The sequence below is a fragment of the Scardinius erythrophthalmus genome, assembly GCF_964197995.2.
Source record: "Scardinius erythrophthalmus genome assembly, chromosome: 12".
NCBI classification, from domain to species: domain Eukaryota; kingdom Metazoa; phylum Chordata; class Actinopteri; order Cypriniformes; family Leuciscidae; genus Scardinius; species Scardinius erythrophthalmus.
Window position 1 is genome coordinate 34,177,285 of NC_138232.1, and position 26,891 is coordinate 34,204,175.

A 26,891-nucleotide genomic window follows, 5' to 3' on the forward strand; every position below is an offset into this window, starting at 1 on the left:
AATCGGATCCCGGAGACAATCTGAAGACGAGGCGTTTCCAGTCGCTGTCTGGGTCTGCTGTGTCTTCCTGCCCGTCTACTGTTGCCGTTTCCCCTGTTTGGACTACGGACGAAAAACGCTAAACGGACAGTTTCTCAGCTCAATGGATCATGGAAACAGAGAAAAATCCTGAAACGAAGATCAAAAGATAACGAACGCGAGGAATATGACGACGAATGGACATTTTAATAGTCGGCAACCACGAAACGGATGTTTTCCTGTCCAGAAACTGTGTTACCATCGAGGAGACTTGCGGTCTCGGGATGTCCCATATAACTAAGCTAAACTCTGATTAGGCAAATGTATGGGGCGCGTGCTTTGGAACAAAGGGAAAAAAAAAAGTTTGATGTGATTTGTTAATTTTGTTTGTAACAACAGGACTCTTAGTGCTAGTCAGATTTCACAGGCATCATTTGATGCTTCCCGTTGAAGGAAAAAAAGCAGTGAAGGTTTAACGCAAGACCTTTAAGTTTTTATCCTATTTTATGCTTCTTTAAAATGATGAACAACTTGCTTTTGATGCTGTGTTGAAAAAAATGTGTGATGCTGGACTCTCCAAAGCACAAATATTGTTGCCTGACTGCACTCTGAAGCCTTGACAGCATACGAGTAACAGAGAATAAATCAGAATATATTGTATTTGAAGAGGAGGAGAGAAAAAATAACATGGCAGTTGAAGGCCGAATAACAATTCTTGACGTTGGACTGATCGCAATGGTGGTTCTTCTGGGTCCTGTGGCTGGTAAGTAATAGTAAACACATAGTAGCAATAGAAAATATCATAGAATTACAGTACAATTGCAGTTCCACACCCTAGTTTCCCAAATCCCTCCATATCCTCTCAAAGTGAAGGCGTAATTAATTGTAGACTGTGTGTGTGCGTGCGTGCGTGCGTGAGTGTGTCCTGCCACTTTTGTGGTAAATTCACTGCCACCCACATCCATCAGGAACTCTTCATTTCCTGAGTGTGTTTGTTTGTGGATAAGTAAGAAAGCGAGTCAGTAGAATCACACTTTTTGTACCATTGTGTGTATGGATGTGCATACCTACTGTATAAATGTGTGCCTCTGTATCTGTGTGTGTGTAGGTGTGCGTTTGTGTCCATTTAAATATTATTTTTATCTGTGTGTGTGTGTGTGTGTGTGTGTGTGTGTGTGTGTGTGTGTGTGTGTGTGTGTGTGTTCTCTCTGGCACCCCTGAGCTGCAGTGGAGCTACTGAGCAGCATCACACAGATAAGATAAGAGCTGACCCTGCTCATGGTTCATGAGGAGAGAATAAAGGCTAAACACTGATTAGCCGTTAAGACAAGCATAAAACTTAATTTCTCCTCTTGCGGTTTGGTTATAAGGGCACATTATGGCTTGCAGATCGGCCTCCTCCACAGCTAACCCTGCAGTCTGACCATCGAAGATGGAACCAGAGCCAAATATCAGCTCATATATCAGAGTACAGAACGCCAAAAGCTTGCTTATGTCCACTTCAGATCTGAGCCAGCCTCAGATTTGTTGCTATTATACTATTAAAGTAGAACTTGTGGTTTTTTAAATCATTTTAAGTCAGAGTTGGATAATGTTTTTACAACCAATACGTAGAACGATTTTTAAAGTATTATCTTGTTTACACAATGATAACTAGCCTAAATGATTATTAGACACCAAAATGAAACCATAAGCATTATGAAATAGAAACTAAAACTATTATCAAATGTTTTTGGTTGTTGAAATAAAGCTGAAATACAATAAAAGATAAATATTAGATCCATCCTTTTATTCTCCTCTACTACGGGTTCACAGGGATGCTGGAGTCTATCCCAGCGCCTCGGGCCACCCTGGACGGATGGCCAGAACATTTCAGGGCTATTAACATTAGATGAAAAACATAAGCTTATGCCTCAACCACTACAGCTAAAATACTACTAAAGCTAAAAAAACAAAAAAAACATGAAATCAAAATAGTAAAAAAATAAAAGTAATAAAAAAGCATATAAAAATGTACTCAAATTAAAGTAATATTAAAATAAAAACTTAACATATAGCTTAATAAATAATATAATAGTATAAATAATACTAAAATAACATTGTTATGAATATTATAACCGTAATAATAATTTAACTTTTTTTATTATTTGACTAGTTGAATAAATTATGCTAACAACCCATTCAAATATTATATATGTTGGTCTGTCATGGGTGTTTTCACACCTAATTTGTACTTCAAGCGGTCTTGGGCTTGTGTGTATGTGAACACCACAAATGACCTGAGACTCATCTTTACGGTTTCTCAACCAGAGGGCCGGGGCCCATAGAGGGCATCAAGTAAAATGATTTAAAATAAGACAAAACAAGCATAAAAAAAATCTAAATCAGGATATTATTTTTGTAATACTTTATTTATTGCCATTTATAACAAATATACAAAAAAAAAGGAAAATTCTGATATTTCTTATATATATATATATATATATATATATATATATATATATATATAATTCAGAGCCTCAACAACTGTTCTTTTTCCTTGAAGAACTTGGAAACCCTGGAGATATAAGGAAGGAAGCCGAATTTCAAAAGTGTTGTTTCTAAACCTGGAAGAGTGTAATGTAATTTCATAAAATATTAATTCCATCTATATTTATATAATGCATATAGTCACATGGCCTTTTGAATATTGTTGTGGATAGTGGGGGATCTTGGAGTCAGAAAAGTTGAGAACCACTGCTCTAAAATTACCCGAAGATGAACCATACAAGTGCTTCGCATATTTTAGAATGCACAATATAGGACATAGGGATTCAGTCAAAATTCATGCAACCCCAATGAAACAAAGTTAGTATTAAAACACCCTCTGATTTTCCACTTTGCATCAGTGCGTTCTAGTCCAGTGTCATTTTGAAACTTTCAAAAAATTTCCACCAAACATATGTGTGTGCTTGTCTGTGTGCGCAGTTTCCTCCCCTCCCCTATAATTCTTCTTTTGCGTGTGATAGCAATTTTGTGCGCTTCCTGAAATAGTCATTGCATTCCATAGTGTGGGATTGTCAGGGTTTTTGTGTAGTTTGGTATAACCGTAGAACCCCAGCAGGACAGTAAATGTCATGTTGCCATAGAGGAGGTCGTGTATTTGATTCTGTGAGTTGTGAAGCATTGAGACAATGTCCTTTCAGTTGTGTAGTTCTGATTTGTTCTGTACTCTCTGTAGTATGTTGATAAGGGTGGCTTATCTATGAAAATGCTTTGTTTACATACCAGGGTTTAAAAGAATATTTCACTCCAAAAATGAACCATTTGTCATCATTTACTCATTCCCATCTCATTCCAATTTCATATTGTTTTCTTTTTCTGTGAAAGAGAGTGATTTTACAGTTTTGCACAGGAAAGTGGATGATCAGTCAAATCGACTGTATGTTAAGTTGACATAAAAGTGAACCTGGTTCCCAGTTTATTTCCATTCCTGGCCTTGAAAGTGGACTTAGATCTCAAAATAAAGTGATGAACATGGAACGCTTTGCTTTTTGAATGCAAAATATTGGCAAAAGGGGGTTTGATTCACTTTAAAGTTCATTTGGAGCATTCACATTAAAAAAAATAATGCAATTTTCTTTCTTTCGTGAAACGGTTAGAATATCAAAATTTTATGTGAAAAGTTTTTACTATGATCTTAAATAGGGGGGAATAAGTATGCACAGTTAAACAGTTCACCCAAAAATGAAAATCATTAATGACTCACCCTCATGTCGTTCCAAAGCCGTAAGACTTTCGTTCATCTTCGGAACACAAATTAAGATCTTTCTGATGAAATCTAAGAGATTTCTGTCCCTCCATTGACAGCTACGCAACTACCACTTTAATGGTTTAAAAAGTTCATAAAGAGATCGTTAACTTAATCCATATGAATTGAGCGGTTTAGTCCAAAATTTTGAGTTTTTGGACCAAATGTTTTTGTCCAAAAAAAGAGACATGATCGATATGAACAGGCTTTTATTCACATATAAACATTCATTAACTCACACATCAGTTGTGGTAAACAGAAGCTCCAACATGTTCGCTTGAAATGCGAGAACCAATGAGGTTTATTCTCTCGTGTTACACAGCACGTTTGAGCTTCTGCGAGAACCAGTGAAGTTTATTCTCTCGTGTTACGCAGCACATTTGAGCTTCTGCGAGAACCAATGAGGTTTATTCTCTCGTGTTACGCAGCACGTTTGAGCTTCTGCGAGAACCAATGAGGTTCATTCTCGTGTTACGCAGCACATTAGAGCTTCTGCGAGAACCAATGAGGTTTACTCTCTTGTGTTACGCAGCACGTTTGAGCTTCTGCGAGAACCAATGAGGTTCATTCTCGTGTTACGCAGCACGTTTGAGCTTCTGCGAGAACCAATGAGGTTTACTCTCTTGTGTTACGCAGCACGTTTGAGCCTCTGCGAGAACCAATGAGGTTCATTCTCGTGTTACTCAGCACGTTTGAGCTTCTGCGAGAACCAATGAGGTTCATTCTCGTGTTACGCAGCACGTTTGAGCTTCTGCGAGAACCAATGAGGTTCATTCTCGTGTTACGCAGCACGTTTGAGCTTCTGCGAGAACCAATGAGGTTTGTTCTCTCGTGTTACGCAGCACGTTTGAGCTTCTGCGAGAACCAATGAGGTTCATTCTCGTGTTACGCAGCACGTTTGAGCTTCTGCTAGAACCAATGAGGTTTATTCTCTCGTGTTACACAGCACGTTTGAGCTTCTGCGAGAACCAGTGAAGTTTATTCTCTCGTGTTACGCAGCACATTTGAGCTTCTGCGAGAACCAATGAGGTTTATTCTCTCGTGTTACGCAGCACGTTTGAGCTTCTGCGAGAACCAATGAGGTTCATTCTCGTGTTACGCAGCACATTTGAGCTTCTGCGAGAACCAATGAGGTTTACTCTCTTGTGTTACGCAGCACGTTTGAGCTTCTGCGAGAACCAATGAGGTTCATTCTCGTGTTACGCAGCACGTTTGAGCTTCTGCGAGAACCAATGAGGTTTACTCTCTTGTGTTACGCAGCACGTTTGAGCTTCTGCGAGAACCAATGAGGTTCATTCTCGTGTTACTCAGCACGTTTGAGCTTCTGCGAGAACCAATGAGGTTCATTCTCGTGTTACGCAGCACGTTTGAGCTTCTGCGAGAACCAATGAGGTTCATTCTCGTGTTACGCAGCACGTTTGAGCTTCTGCGAGAACCAATGAGGTTTGTTCTCTCGTGTTACGCAGCACGTTTGAGCTTCTGCGAGAACCAATGAGGTTCATTCTCGTGTTACGCAGCACGTTTGAGCTTCTGCTAGAACCAATGAGGTTTATTCTCTCGTGTTACGCAGCACGTTTGAGCTTCTGCGAGAACCAATGAGGTTTGTTCTCTCGTGTTACGCAGCACGTTTGAGCTTCTGCGAGAACCAATGAGGTTCATTCTCGTGTTACGCAGCACGTTTGAGCTTCTGCGAGAACCAGTGAAGTTTATTCTCTCGTGTTACGCAACACGTTTGAGCTTCTGCGAGAACCAATGGTTTATTCTCTCGTGTTACGCAGCACGTTTGAGCTTCTGCGAGAACCAAAGAGGTTCATTTTCGTGTTACGCAGCACGTTTGAGCTTCTGCGAGAACCAGTGAAGTTTATTCTCTCGTGTTACGCAGCACGTTTGAGCTTCTGCGAGAACCAATGGTTTATTTTCTCGTGTTACGCAGCACGTTTGAGCTTCTGCGAGAACCAATGAGGTTCATTTTCGTGTTACACAGCACATTTGAGCTTCTGCGAGAACCAATGAGGTTCATTTTCGTGTTACGCAGCACGTTTGAGCTTCTGCGAGAACCAGTGAAGTTTATTCTCTCGTGTTACGCAGCACGTTTGAGCTTCTGCGAGAACCAATGAGGTTCATTTTCGTGTTACACAGCACATTTGAGCTTCTGCGAGAACCAATGAGGTTCATTTTCGTGTTACGCAGCACGTTTGAGCTTCTGCGAGAACCAGTGAAGTTTATTCTCTCGTGTTACGCAGCACGTTTGAGCTTCTGCGAGAACCAATGAGGTTCATTTTCGTGTTACACAGCACGTTTGAGCTTCTGCGAGAACCAATGGTTTATTCTCTCGTGTTACGCAGCACGTTTGAGCTTCTGCGAGAACCAATGAGGTTCATTTTCGTGTTACACAGCACGTTTGAGCTTCTGCGAGAACCAGTGAAGTTTATTCTCTCGTGTTACGCAGCACGTTTGAGCTTCTGCGAGAACCAATGGTTTATTCTATCGTGTTACGCAGCACGTTTGAGCTTCTGCGAGAACCAATGGTTTATTCTCTCGTGTTACGCAGCACGTTTGAGCTTCTGTGAGAACCAATGAGGTTCATTTTCGTGTTACACAGCACGTTTGAGCTTCTGCGAGAACCAATGAGGTTTATTCTCTCGTGTTACGCAGCACGTTTGACCTTCTGTGAGAACCAGTGAAGTTTATTCTCTCGTGTTACGCAGCACGTTTGAGCTTCTGTGAGAACCAATGAAGTTTATTCTCTCGTGTTACGCAGCACGTTTGAGCTTCTGCGAGAACCAATGAGGTTCATTCTCGTGTTACGCAGCACGTTTGAGCTTCTGCGAGAACCAATGAGGTTCATTCTCGTGTTACGCAGCACATTTGAGCTTCTGTGAGAACCAATGAGGTTCATTTTCGTGTTACACAGCACGTTTGAGCTTCTGCGAGAACCAATGAGGTTTATTCTCTCGTGTTACGCAGCACGTTTGACCTTCTGTGAGAACCAGTGAAGTTTATTCTCTCGTGTTACGCAGCACGTTTGAGCTTCTGTGAGAACCAGTGAAGTTTATTCTCTCGTGTTACAGCACGTTTGAGCTTCTGTGAGAACCAATGAGGTTTATTCTCTCGTGTTACAGCACATTTGAGCTTCTGCGAGAACCAATGAGGTTTATTCTCTCGTGTAACGCAGCACGTTTGAGTTTCAGCAAGAGATTTGTTCTCGCACGTCAAGCAGGTTCAGTTGAGCTTCTGTTTATGTTAGCTAATCAATGTGTATATGTGAATAAAAGACTACATTGTGGTCTGTCTGCATACATTACATGGTGTGTGCGTAATCACACAAATAATTTCTGAGTAATATTGATTAACATCATGTGCTTGGTGGGGTTAGGGTTTGGTTTAGTTGCTTGTAATTATGCATAATTTACTTTTACTATTTACTATAGTAATTACATATAACGTGACACTGTAAAAAAAAAGTATTACCCTTTTGGAATTCAGCACAGGAGTTGTAAGGACTTCTTTTATGGTGCCTCACACACTTGCACACAAATAGGCCTATTTCTTATTTTGTGAATATTTTAGTGTACACAAATGGTTAAGTAGAGCAGCTGGGTGAAAGTATGGCTGGATGGACAGATTGGAGGAAAGGCAAGGGAGGGTTTTTGGCTAGAAGCGTTAGATGTGAATCAGTATGTAGGTCGTGAGCACATTGCTGTGTTTTGTAGTGCTGTTCAGAAGTGGAGAGTCATGAATTATCCACTTGACTGAGTTGGATTTTGTTTGCTGTCGAAGTGCTTCGTAAACTGGATTGCAGTGGTATCAGGTTGCCCAAGTTATAATTTAATATTATATGGGAGCTTTTTGATGAGGAGGCAGTAAAACGCTGGCATGGAGCTAGGCTTCGGGACAGAAGTGGTTCCCATATTCAATTTGATGTGACAATGAACAATTTGAAGCTGTAATTTATTTATTTTTCTCTCTTTCCGTCGCTTACTTTTTTCTTAATGTTAAAGCAAGTTCGTTTTTTTTTTCTACTCACCCTGTCAGAAACGGTTATCTTGGACACACACACATACACACGTTGGGTTTTCATGTTTTATGTAGACTTTCCATAGGCACCATGTGCATGTGTACTGTATAAACTGCATATTATGTCCCCTAACCCTAAACATACTCATCACAGAAAACTCTGCATTTTTAAATTATGAAAAATTTAAATTATATTTTAAAAAACATAATTCTGTATGACAATGGGGACCAAAACATGTCTCCACAAGGTCAAATATAATTGGTATAACTATAATTGGTATAACCAGGACCACACACACACACACACACACACACACACACACACACACACACACACACACACACACACACACACACACACACACACACACACACACACACACACGCACACTTCAGAGAGGGATAAATATACCACATTATTATCCTGATATGTCATCCTGTGTCAGAGTCTCCCATTGGCTGACTGCTCGTTAGGTTGATGTGTCAGCCAGTTTTAGAAACCACCATTGGCTGATTCTGTGCTGGGAGTTGAATTTAGCTTTCAGCCTCATAGAGTGATGTGGCTGAATGGCTATATATGATAGATATGTCTGTATTTTCTACTTATTTCATCATGTATAGTGCTGTCCTACAAACAATGTTCATATTGAAGGATATGAAAACAAATATAGTGAATGTAACCATGTTATATATTATGTGCTAAAAAGGGGGGTTACACTTTATTTTACAGTGCCTTTGTTACATATGTTACATTTACTTACCATAGTAATAACAGTAAATTATGCATAATTACATGCAGCTAACCCTCAACCAAATCCTAATCCTACCCTAACCCTATAGTAAGTACATGTATTTACTTAATATTACTCAGTACTTAAATATATAATTGCACTGTAACAATGACACCTTAAAATAAAGTGTAACCAAAAAGGGTTACAAATCACATTACATTCTGACTTTGTAACAACACCATTACAATCTAAATACAAAAATAATGCTTTTTAAAGCAGAAGTTAAAATCACTACATTTGAAATGAAACTAAATATAAAGAATAGCACAGACTAAATGTTAACTGGTAAAAGGAACACACATGCACTCATCTGAGCTGATATTAGCCTACATTTGATTACCCCATTAATAGTCACTTTACAGTTACTGCTATTATAAAAATACACTTGCTTTTATGTTTAAATTTCTACATATGGCACATTTAATGTTCAACTACAAATATTTGAGCAAAATGTATGTTTTACTCAGAATAATTGCGCTCCTATTCTATTGCACTGCGTCTGTTTGGCGTGCCGTGGCGCTCGTTCATTCGTCCACTTTTCGCTGCAAAATGTAATTATTGCATGAGTAGATTTTAAAATGCAATTTATTCTTATGATGGCAAAGCTGATTTCCATAACTCCAGTGTCACATGATCCTTCAGAAATCATTCTAATATGCTGATTCGCAGCTCAAGAAACATTTCTTCATATGATCAATGTTTGGAAACAGTTATGCTGCTTCATATTTTTGAGGAAACCATTTGGGGAAAGATTGAATAAAAATAAGTAAATAAATAAAATAATTAACTTTTATTCAGCAAGGACAAGCTTATAAGATTTTTTTTCTCTCAAATCAATGCTTTTTATTATTATTATAATTATTATTCTAAGAATCCAGAAAAGAAATGAGTCTTAGATCTGCCCTGTGATGGACAGGTTTCGCTCAATGGTGCTCAAAATCAAATGAAGCGTTTGGAAAATATATATAAAATCAGTCAAAATTCAGTCAAAAACCTTTAAAGATTTTCCTGCATTGTTGTATTTTATGTGTTACCATTGATTTTGAAAAATAGAGATCTCAATTACATAATAATATAAGTTGATATGATATAAATGAATAAGTTGTATTTCTCTCCACATAATTTTGATATGTATTTCACAGTTCATGATTTCAATGCATTTCAATTGGCAAAAACTAAAACAGTAGTATTAAAAATGTAAATATTAAAAAAATAAAAAAAGTTAAAACAACAATAGATAACTTATTTTTTAGGGACACAGTATGGCCTTTGTCTTTCAAAACAGTATAATTACATGTTATGTCATCTGCCCGTGTGTGTGTGTGTGTGTGTGAGAGTGTGTGTGTGTGTGTGTGTGTGTGTGTGTGTGTGTGTGTGTGTGTGTGTGTGTGTGTGTGTGTGTGTGTGTGTGTGTGTGTGTGTGTGTGTATTAATAAAATGTGAAAAATATATCTTTGTATATGCCTGACTTAAAGGTCCCATCCCATGGATAATTTTATTATTTTATAATGTTTCCTGGGGTGCCCTTATAATGTTAGTATGTTTTTTAGATCAATTTGTTTTATAATTTAGAAATAAAAGGCATTTTTCCTGGGCTGATTTCATCACCTGATTTGAACGCTCTGTTTGAAGAGGCGTGTCTGCTGTGAGACTTCAATGTAAACGCCCTCTGCTGTGATTGGCTGACATGCTTGCATATGAAATATCTGGCATTACATGTGGAACTATCTGGAAAACTTTTACTATTACAGCTATTATACGTTTTTACTATTACAGATATCGGGATTAACTAATCCTGAGAAGTTTTTAGATCTATTTCAGTCACATAAAAGGTTGCAGTGATGAGCATTGAGCAGATGACAGCCTGTTGATCGCGTAAAAAAAGATCTTATCATTGCAACGCAGTTTCTACACTCACTAATGATTTCACCAATGCAAACATGAGGTATATAAATACAGTAAGAGATTCATTGTGCAGTGTAACAGCGTCATTGATTTCATAACGAGTTTTGGCAAGTGTCCAGATAAACTCGCGCTGTGTGATTGACAGCTTGGGCGATTGGAAAGGGATTGTTCTTTGATCGCTTTCTGTATATTAATCACATTTTAAGTAAGATTATTTTCATCCTACTAAGAGAAACGATGTGAAGTTGATCGCTACTTCCATAGTAAATCACTACTTACCGCTTGCTGGAATATAGTTGAAATTGTCCCCTTCGTCAGTATGAAACGCTGAGAGAAGCCTGCTTTATATTATCCCAGGTTAGAAAAACAGTCCGTGGTGAAATGGACAGAGCAAACTAACAACTTCGAATTAAACTTTTGCGGTATCCGATTATAGATAAACATCAACCACGTCTGTCGTTCGCCATCAATACGCCTGTGTTCCTGTGGGCGGAGGTTAGTCAAAACACGGTTTTAATGACGTCATTAAAGAAGGAAGTAGAGGGATGTAGTCCAATCCAGCCGTTTTTTGTAGGCGACTTCTGTTAAATAAAATATCTCGCTTGGCATTGAACTTTGAGCTTTATAATTTTACAGATATTATTTATACTCTAACAACAACATTACACACTAACTAAAGTTTGAAACATGGGATCACGAAGAACGGGACCTTTAAATAAATTGAGACTTGGATATATTGAGAGTGGTTTCAAACAGAGATCACGATTCTCCCACGATTCTGAACAGGCAACTAAACAAAATAAATGACATGTAATTTACTAGAGGTTCTGACAAAATGTTAATTGCTGCAGTCTATTTAATATGTTTATTTAATCTAAATTAATTATTTATTTTTAAATCGGTTTGAATGAACGATTCAATGACTCATAAATACTTCACTTGTTTCTGAAACGCAGATCTGAATGTTCTGGTGTGATTTTGTCAAAAGTTTAGTGGGAACCGTTGCCATTTAGGAATGAGATCGCGTGGGTGTTTGAATAGAGAACGCGATTTTTTAACGATTGATCGTGTAGCTTTATCCAAGTATGTACATGCATCCTGTTGGCATAAATCAGATGAGCTGTGACGTGTTTGTCTTTGCATGCACTCTCAGGGTTAGCGTGCGTGTTTGATAGAATAAAGCCCTCTGGGTAACTGCTCAGTTGTGTTGCTATCAGAGAACGTTCACATCCTCCTCCACAAGCAGACCATGAGCAGAGGAGAGAGTGGGAGGAGAGAGAGGCATGCCTCTGTGGACATCATAGCTAAGGATGACCTTGTACTTTATCTCCCAAAGATGAGCTCCTTTCCTAGATGAGCGTTATCTGCATTCCTCACTGATAGCTTCTTCAATCTGCAACCCTTAAGAAAAAACAATTGTTATGCATTCTGAAAAACATCACCTGCACAACCTAGTGCCTGTAAGATGCTTTGGGTGGTTTCGTTCTCACAAAGCCCGTCTGGCTGAGATCTTGCATTCTCAAAACAACTGATGGTCGACATAGAAGAACTCCAGTCACGTACCTACCCTGTTTTTTCTTCTCTGCCATTGGCTAGATAGTACAGAACACTTGTTAACATGACATTCTGTCCCCTTCAGACCCAGGCTGACAGAATCATCATGTAAGAAGGCAGGTCTTCATACCGTATGTAGAAATGAAAAAGTAAAAAAAAAAACATGATGGAGGCAGACAGGAACCGTATTGGTTTTTAGTAGTCTTTTGTATGAAAAAGGAAACCAATTTATTTGTCATATAGATTCTTGAGATTCTATTATGCAGTAGGAAACAATAAACAAAAATATCATTATCCAGTAATAAAACATATGTATCATGAATGTTTTTATATTATTGTTACCTATTAGCCTATATTGTGCCATTTTTCAGTAGAATATTAAAGATCAGATAACAAAATATCAATCAATATCTCTGCTTTAGTACTTTAATAAATGCTTCAAAAGAGATTTTATACTATGTTTAATCATTTTCAGTGTGAGGGACTGCATGTTCAATATATATATATATACTATATACAGTATATATCATAAAATGAATGATGACTAATCAAGTTGCTAGGAGTGGTTGCTAGGGGTGTTGTGTAGTGATACATAGAACCGTTGGGTGAAGCGGTCATAAGCGTGTTATATCGTGAATAAAACACAGCTATTGACCAATCAGAATCAAGGACTGGAACTAACTGTTTTATAAACAATTATATATATATATTGTGTCATTATTTGAATATACTAGCATTGTATCTAACATTGTATTTTCTAATGCCTTTATGTAATAACGCTCTCTCTCTGTCTGTGTGTTAACTGTTCTTTTAGCTGCACAGAGCGAGCAGAGGGAGTGCGCGTATACAGAACAGCCACAGGCCGGGCGGATTGAGAACGCCACCATTCGCTGTAATCACGGACGCCACTGCTTTGGACTCTGGTGGAAAAAAAATAATGAAATCCAACTAGTGAAGCAAGGTATATAAATACATTCTACACACACACACAAAGAACTTTACAGTCAGTCTCACCTTTATTTCCTCCATTTACTACAGGTTGCTGGACAAATGTCGGTGAGCATCAGGAGTGCCCTGACCGCTGTGTGGTGACCAATCCTCCGTCAATGGCCCAGAATGGAACGTCTCGATTCTGCTGCTGCAGCAAAGACATGTGCAACCTAAACTTCACAGAGGACTTTCCACTTCCTTCCCCGACCACCCCACAGCCTCTACGTGAGTGTGTGTGGCTCATAGACTTGTAGTGTTCAGAATATGGAGTACAAGCGAGAGATGTACAGTAGATACAAATTAAAGAACATTTTATTAATTAAAAAAGCATTGTTATTTTGTTAGTATCTTATTCACTTTCTGTCTATTGAATAACATATTCTTTTTGAATCCTTCAAGACTCGCACCGACTCTACAGAGATCAACCCATCATTATCGCTTTAACCGTGTCCATGGTTGCCGTCCTCATCATTTTTCTTTTTTTGGGTTACTGGATGACAAGAGGTGTGTTACCGTAGTGATGTTATGATGCATTAAATGTATGATTCAATCCTGACAATTAAATTACCATTAAATATGTGCGTGTGGGTTTATATGCCTGTGTGTAGGGCTGGGTGATATATCGATAAAAAAAATATATCGATATATTTTTAAATGCGATATATGAATATAGTTCAAATTTGCGCTGTGATGCTTGCTCCATAAGCAGCTGCTGACTCGGAGCTCTCTGCTCCTGCGTCCCCGCCACCGCCCCTCCTTTTCCACTCTGCGTGCGTGTTTAGAGCATGTTATGTTATGAGAGGCGAATCATGACTACTTAAGAAACCCCAGCACAATAGGAACTACCAGGCAGTGACATACGTGTATGTTGAAATAAAGTCTTTCACCTCAGAAAAACGGACTTTCTTGTCCTGTCAGGAGTGCCTACTGTACTCGTAGCGCACACTCATCAATTGCACGCGCAAATGCGGTGGCGCGCGCTGTGTATCACCTCACTATCGCCAAACTACGAGCATGCAACGCCGTTACGTTGTAAATTACACGAAATAAAAGTAATGCAGGTATGATTTTCATTCTATTCACCAGGAGCGGTTTCCATGTTTCATTAACAGTTCTTGTTAGTATTGTGTATTCACCATGGTAACTGTCGTTTCCATATTAACCCCAAAATTTTTAAATGACTGTAGTGGCTCATACCAACATTGTATTAACATATAGTTTGCTTTAACATAGGCCTAATGTTTATTTATTAGTACTAGTCTTTACTATTAGTCATATTCTTACAATTTATGTATAAGGGGGGACAGTACTTGTGTGTGTGTTAAATTTTGTGTAAACCTGTTATAATTTGCTTATATATATATATATATATATATATATATATATATATATGTATATATATATATATATATGTATATATATATATATATATATATATATATATATATATATATATATGTATATATATATATATATGTATAAATATATATATATATATATATATATCCAAATTATAACACGTTTACACAAAATTTGTTTATATATATTCAATGTAAATTTTGATAATCATAATTAATAGATTGCAATTACAATTCCAAGGGAATAATCGTGCAGCCCTAAGGTGAAGAAACCTGTTTGTTATTTATTCATTTGATTTTGCAACTGTTCACTGAAATAGCCGGTTTCAATAAAACTACTTGTGACGTCATATTTGGCTTTGACTTTGACTGAACATTTGCTCTCACTTTACGGAAAAAATATCGGGATATATATTGTATATCGATATTCAGCGTAAATATATCGGGATATGACTTTTGGTCCATATCGCCCAGCCCTACCTGTGTGTATTCCAGGATGTGGTAAACTCCTGCCTACCTTGGATAATCTGGAGACAGCGCCTTCCCCTCCTTCTCTGGATTTGGACAACCTTGTTCTGCAGGAGGTAGAAGACACCAATCACAGCTTCATTCTTTTTGCCATCCCCCTGTTTAAGCAAACAAAATAGTGTATAAACCTCTAGGGAAAATTTAATTTATTTTAATGAAAAATATTTTTTTTTATTGAAAATTGTTAAACCAACATAAATTATATAAAAATAAATGGTGAAATCGTTTGAAGAGAAATCATGTAAATATAATGGGCCATTTGGATTTGACTTCAGGGATCAGTATTATTTGTAGGAATTGGTGTTTAGGTGCTGTAGTACTCTAATATTTATTAAATATAAAAATAATATTTGCTAAAAAAAAAAATCAAAATGACCTTTTACCAAGAGACCTATAGTCCTGTTGTATTCTGCAAATTAATAGAAAAAATGTGGCAACAGTAAATAACAATCCAAGTACGAAATTTAGGCAAAACTTTGTCAAATAATTTATATTGATCAAAAGTGACAGTAAAGGCATTTATAATGTCACAAAAGATTTCTATTTCAAATAAATGCTGTTCTTATTATTTATCAAAGAATCATGAAAAAATATTGTGTATCAGCAAAGCACTTTTTAAAATAACAAAGGCAGTCAAATGTCAAAAGTTTTTTTAAGAAGTTAGTTACTCAAAATATATCACAAACAAATATCAAATAACCTTTTTTTTTTTTCACAAAATCTGTAATCTTCTGTCGCTTTTTGGATTTAGTATAAGACCCAAAAGCATCTGGGTCATGTTTGCATTTTCTTCTGTTACTGGCCATAATTGTAATATTAAAATCAGGATTAGGCATAAAATAAATATCATCCGAGAATAGTTCTAACCCTGCTCAGTGGAAGATAGGAATCATGTCTATGTGGCAGTTTTTGTTGTTGTTGTTGGTGATTAAGGGTACAAGACTTCTTCACCTCAAGAATGGCTATCGAAAGCAAAAATATGTATAAATAATTATCTTTTTTACCCATACTTTTGTCACTTATTTTTGATCTCTTTCTGCTCTTCACAGCTGATTGGCCGGGGCCGGTACGGAACCGTGTATCACGGTTCGATGGACGGCCGATCTGTGGCTGTGAAAGTTTTCATCTCCTCTAACCGCCAGCAGTTTACTAACGAGCGTTTGATTTACCGCAATCTCCTGGATCACGAGAACATTGCACACTTCTTAGAGAGCGAGGAACGTGTCGGCACAGAAGGAAGGACAGAGTTTCTCCTCTTGCTGGAGTTTTACCCTCATGTGAGTATCGCAAGAACGCTGAGGAACCCAAACCAAGTACCAAAAGCAAAAACTCCAGTCTAATTCCACATTTATTATTCTTTTACTGTCAACCATTTAGCCTGTTCTTATTTTTTCTCTCACATTCCTTCTTCTCTACATCACAGCTCCAAAAGTGCAAGCATTCGCATTTATGTTGTGGTTATATTTAGAGACCTGAGGGATCTGATGTCATGTTTGATCTCGTGGTAACAGCATCCCACGAGTGTGATATGATATCTTCGGATATCACTAAAACTTTCTCACTCTCTTCCTCATGTTTTTCTCTGCATCCTTTTTCTCTCTCTCTCTCTCTTTAGCAATTATGGACCAAAAAAAGTTCACAATTCAGCAGAATATCCTCATTTAACCTCTCTCGTTGCTTATTCACACCCACAAAACACTTACTCGATAATATGGAGGAAGAGAGAGATTATTGACTGAACTGCGAAGTATTCAATTATTCATAACCGTGGGCTTTCAGCCTCAAGCCTCAAGCCAGGTTGCCATAGTGACAGGAGGCATCCCTGAGGTAGTCCTGCGGTACGGCAGGAGTGCATTAATTGTGCTACTCCTGTAACTTTGAGATACACCGGCTCTGTTCATCCTTGCTCTGCGCTTTAATCTCATCCTCCCTCGCTTCTCCCTTCTCTTCCCCCCCCCCTCCCCCCCTGTGTTTTCCCTGTGTGTTCCTCCCTGCACATTGTAGATGATTTCCTCTGAATAGAGAACTCCCTCTGTCTTTCCCAGGGTTCTCTGTGCACGTATCTGAGCGGGCGGACTGTGGACTGGCTGGGCTGCTGTCGTTTGGCTCTGTCGGTCACCAGAGGGCTGGCGTACCTGCACACAGAGATACAGAAAGGGGGTGAGACACAGAATAACAAATGAAACATTTTTTCATCATTCACTCATTCTCAAGTCGTTTTTCCAACCCGTATGATTTTCTTTCCACTGTGGAATACACAAGCAAAATGTTGATCATATACACCACTGTTCAAAAGTTTTTTTAAAGAAAGAAATGAATGCTTCAGCAAGGCACATTAAATTGATCAAAAGTGACAGTAAAGACGTAAAGACAGTAAATGTTACAAAATATTTCTGTTTCAAATAAATGCTGTCCTTTTTTCTATTCATAAAAAAAAAAAAATCCTGAAAAAAATCATCATGGTTTCCACAAAAACATTAAGCATCTTTTTTCAACATTGATAATAATAGGAAATGTTTCTTAAGCACCAAATCGGCATATTAGAATGATTTCTGAAGGATCATGTGACAGTGAAGACTGGAGTAATGATGCTGAAAATCACAGCCATCACAGGAATAAATTACATTTTAAAATATATTTCACAGTTGACGAAGGCAGACAGCTGAACTTGTTAAAAAGTTTTTAGAGAGCAGACCTTTTTTGCATTCTTTAACTACTGATACATACTGTATATAGGTCTTAGCACTTAGTGAATTGGGGGAGCGAGGGGAGTGCTTTGATTTTAAAATATCTTAAAATAGAAAACAGTTATTTTAAAATTGTAATAATATCTCACAATATTAAAATTTTTACTGTATTAAATAAATGCTGCCTGTGTGAGCATAAGAGACCTTTTTCAAAAACCTAAAAAAATCATACTGGCCCTACAGTTTTGAGCAGTACTGTTTGTGAACAGGGGACTAAGGCTGTCAAAATGGCAAAAAGGTATTAGCTACTTAAAATACACTTTCGATTTTAATTTTGAGTGTTAAATGGAGTCACAGTATGGATGTGATAGTGGGTGTGTGCACTTTATTTATAGACTCAGTATGAGAAAGCAGGAAGGCAGGGATGGGGCGTAATTCTCAATGCTTTTTTTAGTTTTCTTTGTCTTTGTTTCAGTGTGAAAGGCTCTAAAAGTGTTCAGATTTTATTTAGTGTCAGAAAAATGGCATGTTAATGAAAGGCGACAGAAAGGGAGACTAAAGAAAGAGAGAAAGTGAAGCTATGTCTTCATCTTCATCCCAGTGGACCCAGTCATTCTAATATATACTGACACATCCTTTTCAACTCAGAAAAACGAACCAGCCTTCCTCATACAAATGCACACTCATTTGTCCTTTCATATACTGCATTATTATATAACAAAGTAGCTCAGCTCTAAAATCTGTTTGGATGGGCCATGGTCAAACCAATAAGTGTGCAAACCAATTTTCTTTTCACACAATAGTGACCACTACCAGTGACAGTGTAAAGGTTAATGAAATATATTAATTGGTTGTCTTAAGCACTAACTAGACAACTTGCAATAGTAAAATTCCTGTTACATACCGTTATTTCTGGAGACACAAGTGGGTTCTAGTGCTCTCTAGTGGCAATTCTGATATTGTGATTCACTCTCATGCAATTTTCTCTTCTTCTCTCCTTTCTCGTCCCACTCCATCCCCTTCCATCACTCTCTCCCCTCCCTCTCTTTTTCCCATTGTTAGACTTGTATAAACCGGCCGTGTCTCACCGGGATCTGAACAGTAGGAATGTACTGGTGAAGACAGATGGCTCATGTGTTATCAGTGATTTTGGACTTTCCATGGTTCTGACGGGAAAGAGACCACCTGGACATGGAGAAGAGGACAACAGTGCCATCAGTGAGGTTAGCAAAAAGCAATTCAAACTGGTCCAGTCTAATCCAACCCAGCATAGTCTAAACCTGACCAGTGATTTGGACAATAATACCTCAGAATAATCATATTACACCCCTTTCTGACTGAATAGGTTGGTACTGTGCGGTACATGGCCCCAGAAGTGCTAGAAGGGGCAGTGAATCTGAGAGATTGTGAATCGGCACTGAAACAAGTGGATGTTTATGCGCTGGGTCTGCTTTACTGGGAGACCTTTATGTGTTGTGCTGACCTCTTCCCAGGTACCACTCGCATGTACACGTGTGCAGATCTCTCCATGTCACAGCTGCTGTTTGTAATCAATAAAAATCTTCTCTACCACCAGGTGAGACAGTGCCAGCATTTCAGATGGCTTTTCAGGCAGAGGTGGGCAATCACCCTACCATAGAGGACATGCAGGCACTCGTGTCGAGAGAAAAAGAAAGACCCAAATTCCCAGAGGCCTGGAAAGAGAACAGTCTGGTGAGAAATTAGGATGTGAACACACATGCACTGCTTAGTAAAAAATAGGAAACTAAAATAGATTTGTTGATGCTGATGTATGTGTGTGTGTGTTTATTTGCAGACGGTGCACTCTCTGAAAGAGACAATGGAAGACTGCTGGGATCAGGATGCTGAAGCTCGACTTACAGCTCAGTGTGCAGAGGAGAGACTCACTGAACTTCTCCTTATCTGGGATCGAGAAAAATCAGTTAGTCCTCCTCTTAACCCCAGCACTGCACTGTATAACCACAGGTAATCAATAACCAATAATTACAGTAAAACCACAGGTAATGACTGAGTAACGTCTAGGTTACGTATGTTACCCCAGTTCCCTGAAGGAGGTAACTTTGGTAACTGACGAATTTGGATCTCACCAGGGTGCCCAATCATCTTCAAGGGAAACTAAACGAGCCAATGGACATTGGCGTGCGTGATTTGCAGAAAGCAGGTCCTTCCTCAGAGGGATGCGCCAGGGAGGGACTGTCGCGAAAAGCATGAGTTCTGGGATCCAGGTCCAGTTGGGCCAGTGGAGCTTCACCTGTAGCACAGTCAAACAGAGATTGCAGCTTCTTTGCAGGAACACACTGGCTCGGCTCCAAAGTGAAATGCTAAAGTGCGATCGCACAATGTCCATTGGCTCATTTAGTTTACACTCGAAGATGATTGGGCTCCCTGGCGAGATCCCGATTTGTCAGTTACCCTTCTGATGTAAAGTCGAATGTGACTGACTGAAAGGGAACCTATAATCACTGTCACTCACTACAACCGTAGGTAAAAAAACCAACGTAATCACTAACCATTCACTATACAACCACAGATAATCAATAACCGGTAATCACTGACGACTCACGCCCACACATACTCCGTGTGCGTATGCGGTGCGTGCTGCAGTGCGTATGCAGTGCAGGAGCAGCACGCGCTATAGTGCTTTCACAAATTCTGCGTTTGCAGTGCATAACTGACCCATACTCACTGACTAAAAAAAAGTTTTGTCAGCATTGTGATTCTCTTTGTACACATATACACTCTTTAAAAGACGTATTCAAGTTTAAACACAATTTAAACAACGTATTATTCAATGCTATTTCTACATAGATTTATATATTAAGTTGCTCAAGCAAGTGGTCAAATATTTACATTTACATTTATTCATTTAGCTGACGCTTTTATCCAAAGCGACTTACAATTGCTATATATGTCAGAGGTCGCACGCCTCTGGAGCAACTAGGGGTTAAGTGTCTTGCTCAGGGACACATTGGTGTCTCACAGTGGATTCGAACCCGGGTCTCTCACACCAAAGGCATGTGTCTTATCCATTGCGCCACACCACCCCTTTGTATGTGTGTATGTGTGTATGTGTGAAACGGGCGTCATTGTAGTACCCCAGGTAATCAGTAACCAATAATTTAACCATGTTGCCTACTTATATTAAAATTACAAACATTTTAAATTAAAACTTAAAGTTGACAAAAACAGCAGACTCTCATGCCTTTTCTTTTGCATTTAAAATTTAATACAATAAATCTTGCATTTCACAAAGAACTTGTTTTTCCACCTCCATGAATGAGACGAGTGTTGTTCATTATGTCGCCTTGTTGAGGTAAATTGTTGTTTTCCTTGATTTACCCCGGTCTTAAAATAAAAAGATGACTGTGAAAAATAGTAGAATTAAATTAAATACATTTATGGTGAGACTATTATATTTTCATGTCAATCTGTGTTCATTTTGACCACGAACCATGCGCTGTCACTTTAGTTCAGCGCGTGCAGCACAGCAAAAATAGACTCGGTGCGGAAACGATTGCTGCACTGCTGTATACGCACCACACCTGGAACGCATTGCCGGAGCGCATCCGCGTACAGTGTGAAAGCTCTAACTTGTTAACATGGGTGCGGAAAAAAATACGCCCCGCATACGCACTGCAAACGGAGTATGTGTGAAACGGGCGTCATTGTAGTACCCCAGGTAATCAGTAACCAATAATCAGTGTACAACCACAGGCAACCAATAACCAATAATAAGTGACCACTCACTGCATAATCAGAAGTAATCAATAACCAGAAATCACCGGAATTCACTGTACAACCACAGGTAATCAATAACCAATAATCAGTGTACAACCACAGGCAATCAATAACCAATAATAAGTGACCACTCACTGCATAATCAGAAGTAATCAATAACCAGTAATCACTGGAATTCACTGTATAGCCTCAGGTAATCAATAACCAATAATCACTGGATGACTCACTGTATAACCGGAATTAACTGAAACCCAATAATCACTTACCACTCACTGTACAACTACACTGATTGAACAACCTTGTTACTGCACTGTACAACCACAAGAAATCAATAACCAGTAATCACTGCATAACTAAATAAAATCAGTATATAATCATTTCTTAATGTCAGTAGTTTAATTCAACCACATGTAATTAAAAATCAGTAACAAATAATACAGTTACGTCTAACACTGCACAACCTCGGTTAATGAAATCTGAAAAACTCAAAATAATCAATAATCAATTAACACAAACTGTCATAAATCATGGTCATTTGTAAGCATTTGAAATGTGCCTTAGTCTATGTTACACAATGTCTTTATCTCATGTGATTCAACCAACACTACTTAAATTTTCTAGGAATATCTCTACTGGAAGGCAGACACCTAAGGTGGGTTCTCTCCTTGAACACTCATCCACAAACACTGAAAACCATGAGGGTGCTGATAAACCCCTCCACAATGACACCTCAGTGGGAGGGTCTAACCCTGCAGAGAAGAACAGGAACTGCATCAACTATGAGTGGCAGCAGGCCCAATCACGTCAGTCTGGCACAGAAAGCTCCTCCCCCACTCCTGTCTCAGAGTCCTGCAATGCCACTCAGCCTCCAACAGTGTGCAACAGTGGTCCCCTCCGTGCTCAGCTGACCCGGGAAGACCTGGAGACACTAAAACTGGACCCAAGTGAAGTCCAAAGGAACTTGAGGGAGAGCTCAGATGAGAGCCTAATGGAACATTCGCAGAAAGAGTTCTGCTCTCCGGAAAAAATGACCTCGCACAGCCCGTTCTACCCCCTCACGAAGATGGCGTCTGAGGTTTCGGGGTCACAGGGTTCCAGTCGGGCTGCTGACACCCCTATAACCATCTTACCTAAGCAGCAGAATGTCCCTAAGAGACCGAGTAGCCTAAGTCTCCATGCCAAGCCTTCTGGGAAAACGCCCACCTCGTCATCTTCATCACTACGGATGAAATTTGGAAAACTCGGAAAGTCAAATCTGAAAAAAGTTGAGATGGGTGTGGCTAAAGCCAGTGTGGTGAGCACAGCACATGAAGCCAGGCCAATTACCGTTGCCAACAACGATGCCGTGACAGCAGTGAATAAAGCACCTGAGCCAGCAGGATGCCCAGCCAACGCTGCCGATGTCCATTGGAAGGGTGCCATGAGTTCAGAGGACTTGACCTTCGGCCTCTTGAACACTAGCCCTGATGAGCAGGAGCCTCTTCTGAGAAGAGATGCGCACCCTGACAATGCAAACAACAATAACAGCAATAACAACAACGGCGAAGGAGAGGGTGAAGGAGACACTGAGGATGGAGAAGGAGGAGAGAACAGTGAGAGTGTTGGTCCAACAGGGGACGCTCCATTGGCTTCTACCGTGGAGCCTGTTGCTTTGCCTGGCCCTTGTCCTGCCCCAACTGTGGTTCCTCCACAGGCCCAAACCCAAGCTCAGACACACGGAGAGGCCCTGCTCAGACAGAACCGTGTGCGCAGACCCGAGAGACCCAACTCACTGGATCTGTCCATCACCACACTGCCATTACTGGGTGAGTATTAGTGCTGCAAACTCCACGACTTTTAATGAAACTTACCTTTTTGTTTTTTGCAGTATCAGTGAGTTTTTTCAAGGGGTATGGGGGTTCCAAATTTGTAGACTTTTAGACTTGCTGATGTTGATGGTTTAAATTCATTTATCACTGTATACAAGACACAGAATACATGCAACACAGAATCCATTGGAGGATTCTCTCTACAGAGCCAAAGGGTGAAGCTTGACGTCCAGCTACCCCTCTCTGAACATAATGGGTGGAGCTCGAAGGTCCAGCCACACCCTAACCGGATCCCTTAACCTTAAATTAAGTGAATCTCCACCCATTACGTCCAGAGAGGGGGAGCTGGACGTCATTTGGCTCTGCACTGAGCATCACTTGGAATTCATGGAATTGTGGAATAGCTGCATGTGTTAATACTCTTCATTTCATCATTTAGAAGTACATATAATTGGGCCTGTAAGACACAACTTGTTTTTCCTGTGATCATTTCTACAAAGTCTTCCAAACCTTTCTTTTGTCTGATGGAGAGCTCTTACTAAATCTGTCAATCGTCCTGTAACAGTGCATGAAGTAAAATAGTCAAGTCAAGTCACAATTATTTATATAGAGCCTTTTACAATACAGATTGTTTCAAAGCAGCTTTACAGAGATAACAGGAAAATAATGCAACAAAGTTTGTTTTCTAGAAGAAAGTAGCATCACAGTCCAGTTCAAGTAAGTTCAGTGATGGTTCATTTTGGGTGTAAAAAACTTATTAATTTAGTTCATTTATATATATAGCCGCTCTGGAGAAACCGTGATGTCATCGTTCAGCTCAGTTCAGTTCTCATATAATGGTGTCAGTGCAGGCAGATCAATAATGTTGTTGAATATTAAATTAAATGTCCCCAACTAAGCAAGCCAAAAGCCAAAGGCGACAGTGACAAGGAACCAAATCTCCATTAGGTGACAGAATGGAGAAAAAAATACAGTTAAATGACAATAATTTAATGATTGCAAATTACTGTATGCTAATAAAATCTTAAATTACATTTAATAATAATATTTATAATAATTGTTCATTTATTTGGGGTTGGGTGGGCTGGCTTCCTGATGATTGGGCTATTTTCACGTAAACACTTAAATCCAACTATTTTCTCATTCGGATTCAGAAATACCTTGCGCACATGCGCAGTGGCGTGATGTGTATGTTTACATACATTTTACTTGTTACAAATGTGCAAATGTTTAGTTCACTAGCCAAAGTTAATAAGTTGCTGTTGCTATTTAAAAACGACACGTTATCATGCACATCTACACAATTGACCCCTAAACAATGTTGTAATTTCTTGGTTCGCCCACAGGAGGCAAGTCTGCCGGCGACGTGACAGAGGGATCAGGAGATAAAATCAAGAAGCGGGTGAAGACACCTTACGCTCTGAAGAAGTGGCGTCCTGCCAGCTGGGTTATCACCACGGATACAATGGATGCTGAAGTCAACAACAACAAATGTCACGGAGGGCCCGGGCAGAACCAGAATCAGGCTGGTACCAGCAGACCTAAATCAGCCTCGGCTGTGTATTTAGGAGGATCTCGCTTCTCAAATCCCAATGACTGTGACTTTTGAACTTTGAAAAACAGGCTAAAATCGTATAAACATTCAAGCTCTAAACAGTCTGAATGCTGTGGAGACAGATGTGGACTGGACCATATACACGTCTTAAATTTAAACCCAATTGTAAGCACAGTATGAGTCTTAGTGGCTTTACATTGAAAAGAGCTATGCAGCCATCTTTTACTTTAATGTTTGTATGTTTTTGGGTTAATTAAGTCACTTTTTAGTTGCACTTATTTGCTACAAGTTATAAATCATAATTATTTTGACCATATAAAATGGTCCCTAATATTAATCCAGTGTAAATGTGTACTTAATCGTCACACTCCCAAGGTCGAGAAAAACCTGGAAATATCAGGGAATTTTCAGAATTCTGATTATTAGACCTGGAAAAAAAGGAAACAAAATCTTAGAGTAATAGAAATTTATATAGTCAATATTAATTATGCTCATCTCTCTCTTTGTGAGTGTAACCTCTATAAAACTATTAAACATATAAAAAGAGTGATAAATTCATTAGTCAGAATCTGTGGGAACCCTTTTATAAGATTATAGGGCTACTCATTAACATTCATTTTACGAATTTTGCATGAAAGGTGACAAAGCTTCCATTTTTGCCCATGCAGACCTGAAAAATATGTTTACATTCTCTACTACTTTCCCATGCCCGGTTTCCTGCAGCTTTGAGATTTATCAGACGATATTACTGATGTTCCCGTGTGACTGTGGTCATGACATGTGATACTTGTAAGCGCTGGTCATGAATGACAGCAGGCTTCTTCCCCTTCTGAGGTCAACACACTATAATTCAACACATTTCACTGTGGTGGCACTATGTATCTCTCAGCGTAACACATTCAAGACTGCAACAAGACAATGTTTAGAAATGGTGTGACTGTACCGAGACCATGACAACATCTGATATGACACCTCTCGCTTTCTGGACAAGCTTTACTCAGAGACGAAAGACAAAGCTGCACTGGGTCTGGTAAACTGACTGTTCTGGATCCTGTTAAAATGTCTAATGATGCTTTGGACCTACTTGTTATTTACTTATTTTTCTATGTGTGAGTGAGTGTGCATGAGCGCACAAGCTGGGTGTTTGTTCCTGTGTCTTTGTGTCTCGTCTCTGATCGCGTGAAAGGTTTTTGTGTTGCATGTTTGTATCTATTCTTGTGGGGATGTGCATCTTCATCTTCTTTATGCACTTACCTGTTCTAGTCATTTGATAAACAAGGAGACAAGTTTTAAAAAAAACTTTTTTTTTCAAAGCACAGCACACAAGAGCTGCATTTTATGCTATGCACAAAGACATGAAGCAAGCAGCTCTGGTCTGAAATCGAACATTCTTGTGTAACCTAAATGCGCTGGCATGTCAGTGATAATTGACTGGACGCTGTCATTATAATCGTATAAACAGAGTCCCATATTATCCCCACCTTAACTGACTGTTGCATGTCTTAAATGCATCTTAAAGAGCACAAGATACTTTCAGCTGCGACCCTGGTGTGTTTATGGACATGTGCATGTATGCGTGGATGAGTGTGTTTGTATGATGTTATTCACCTGTTAACACAATCGTTGTAATCGTAGTGTCGTGATCAATCATTTTATTACCCCTTGCTGAAACATTTTGAAAATTGTGATTTGTATAAGAAGTTGCAGACTGTAAAAGTGTATTGTTATCTGCAGATTTAAATTAAATTATGCTTTGCATTTGCATAGTCTCAGTTTATTTACAGTGTCATGAAAATACATGATGTAACTGCTATCAAATGATGTGAACATTTGGAGTTGCAATATGAGACTATCACCACTAGTCGACGCACTAAAACATGTTATTCTAACCTTGACCCTTAAGAAATCATGCATTTTTATTAAAGCATTTATTGATATGCTACCGTTACACTAAAGTAGAATACTAATAGAAACAACAGATTATAGGGAATATGGATATTTGCAATACTTAGTAGCCTACATCTTTTAGGAAGCCTATAAAGGTATTCATAAATGTCTGATGATAATAGTGCTTTTCATAAACAACTGCAACTTCCCTTTTGGACACAGCTATCTTTATTATAATGACAAT

General features: G+C 38.9%; 1 protein-coding gene across 1 annotated transcript; it reads left to right on the plus strand.

Moving 5' to 3' along the window:
* Window positions 1-26,522, plus strand: bmpr2a (bone morphogenetic protein receptor, type II a (serine/threonine kinase)). Its single transcript, XM_081379840.1, has 13 exons — window positions 1-781; window positions 12,890-13,036; window positions 13,114-13,290; window positions 13,465-13,569; window positions 14,919-15,007; window positions 16,001-16,228; window positions 16,997-17,111; window positions 18,701-18,861; window positions 18,984-19,131; window positions 19,215-19,351; window positions 19,455-19,624; window positions 22,019-23,202; window positions 24,552-26,522. The coding sequence occupies exons 1-13, from the start codon at window positions 706-708 to the stop codon at window positions 24,812-24,814; spliced, it is 3,000 nt and encodes a 999-aa protein (XP_081235966.1). The 5' UTR covers window positions 1-705; the 3' UTR covers window positions 24,815-26,522.
* Window positions 26,523-26,891: the final 369 nt, after the last annotated feature.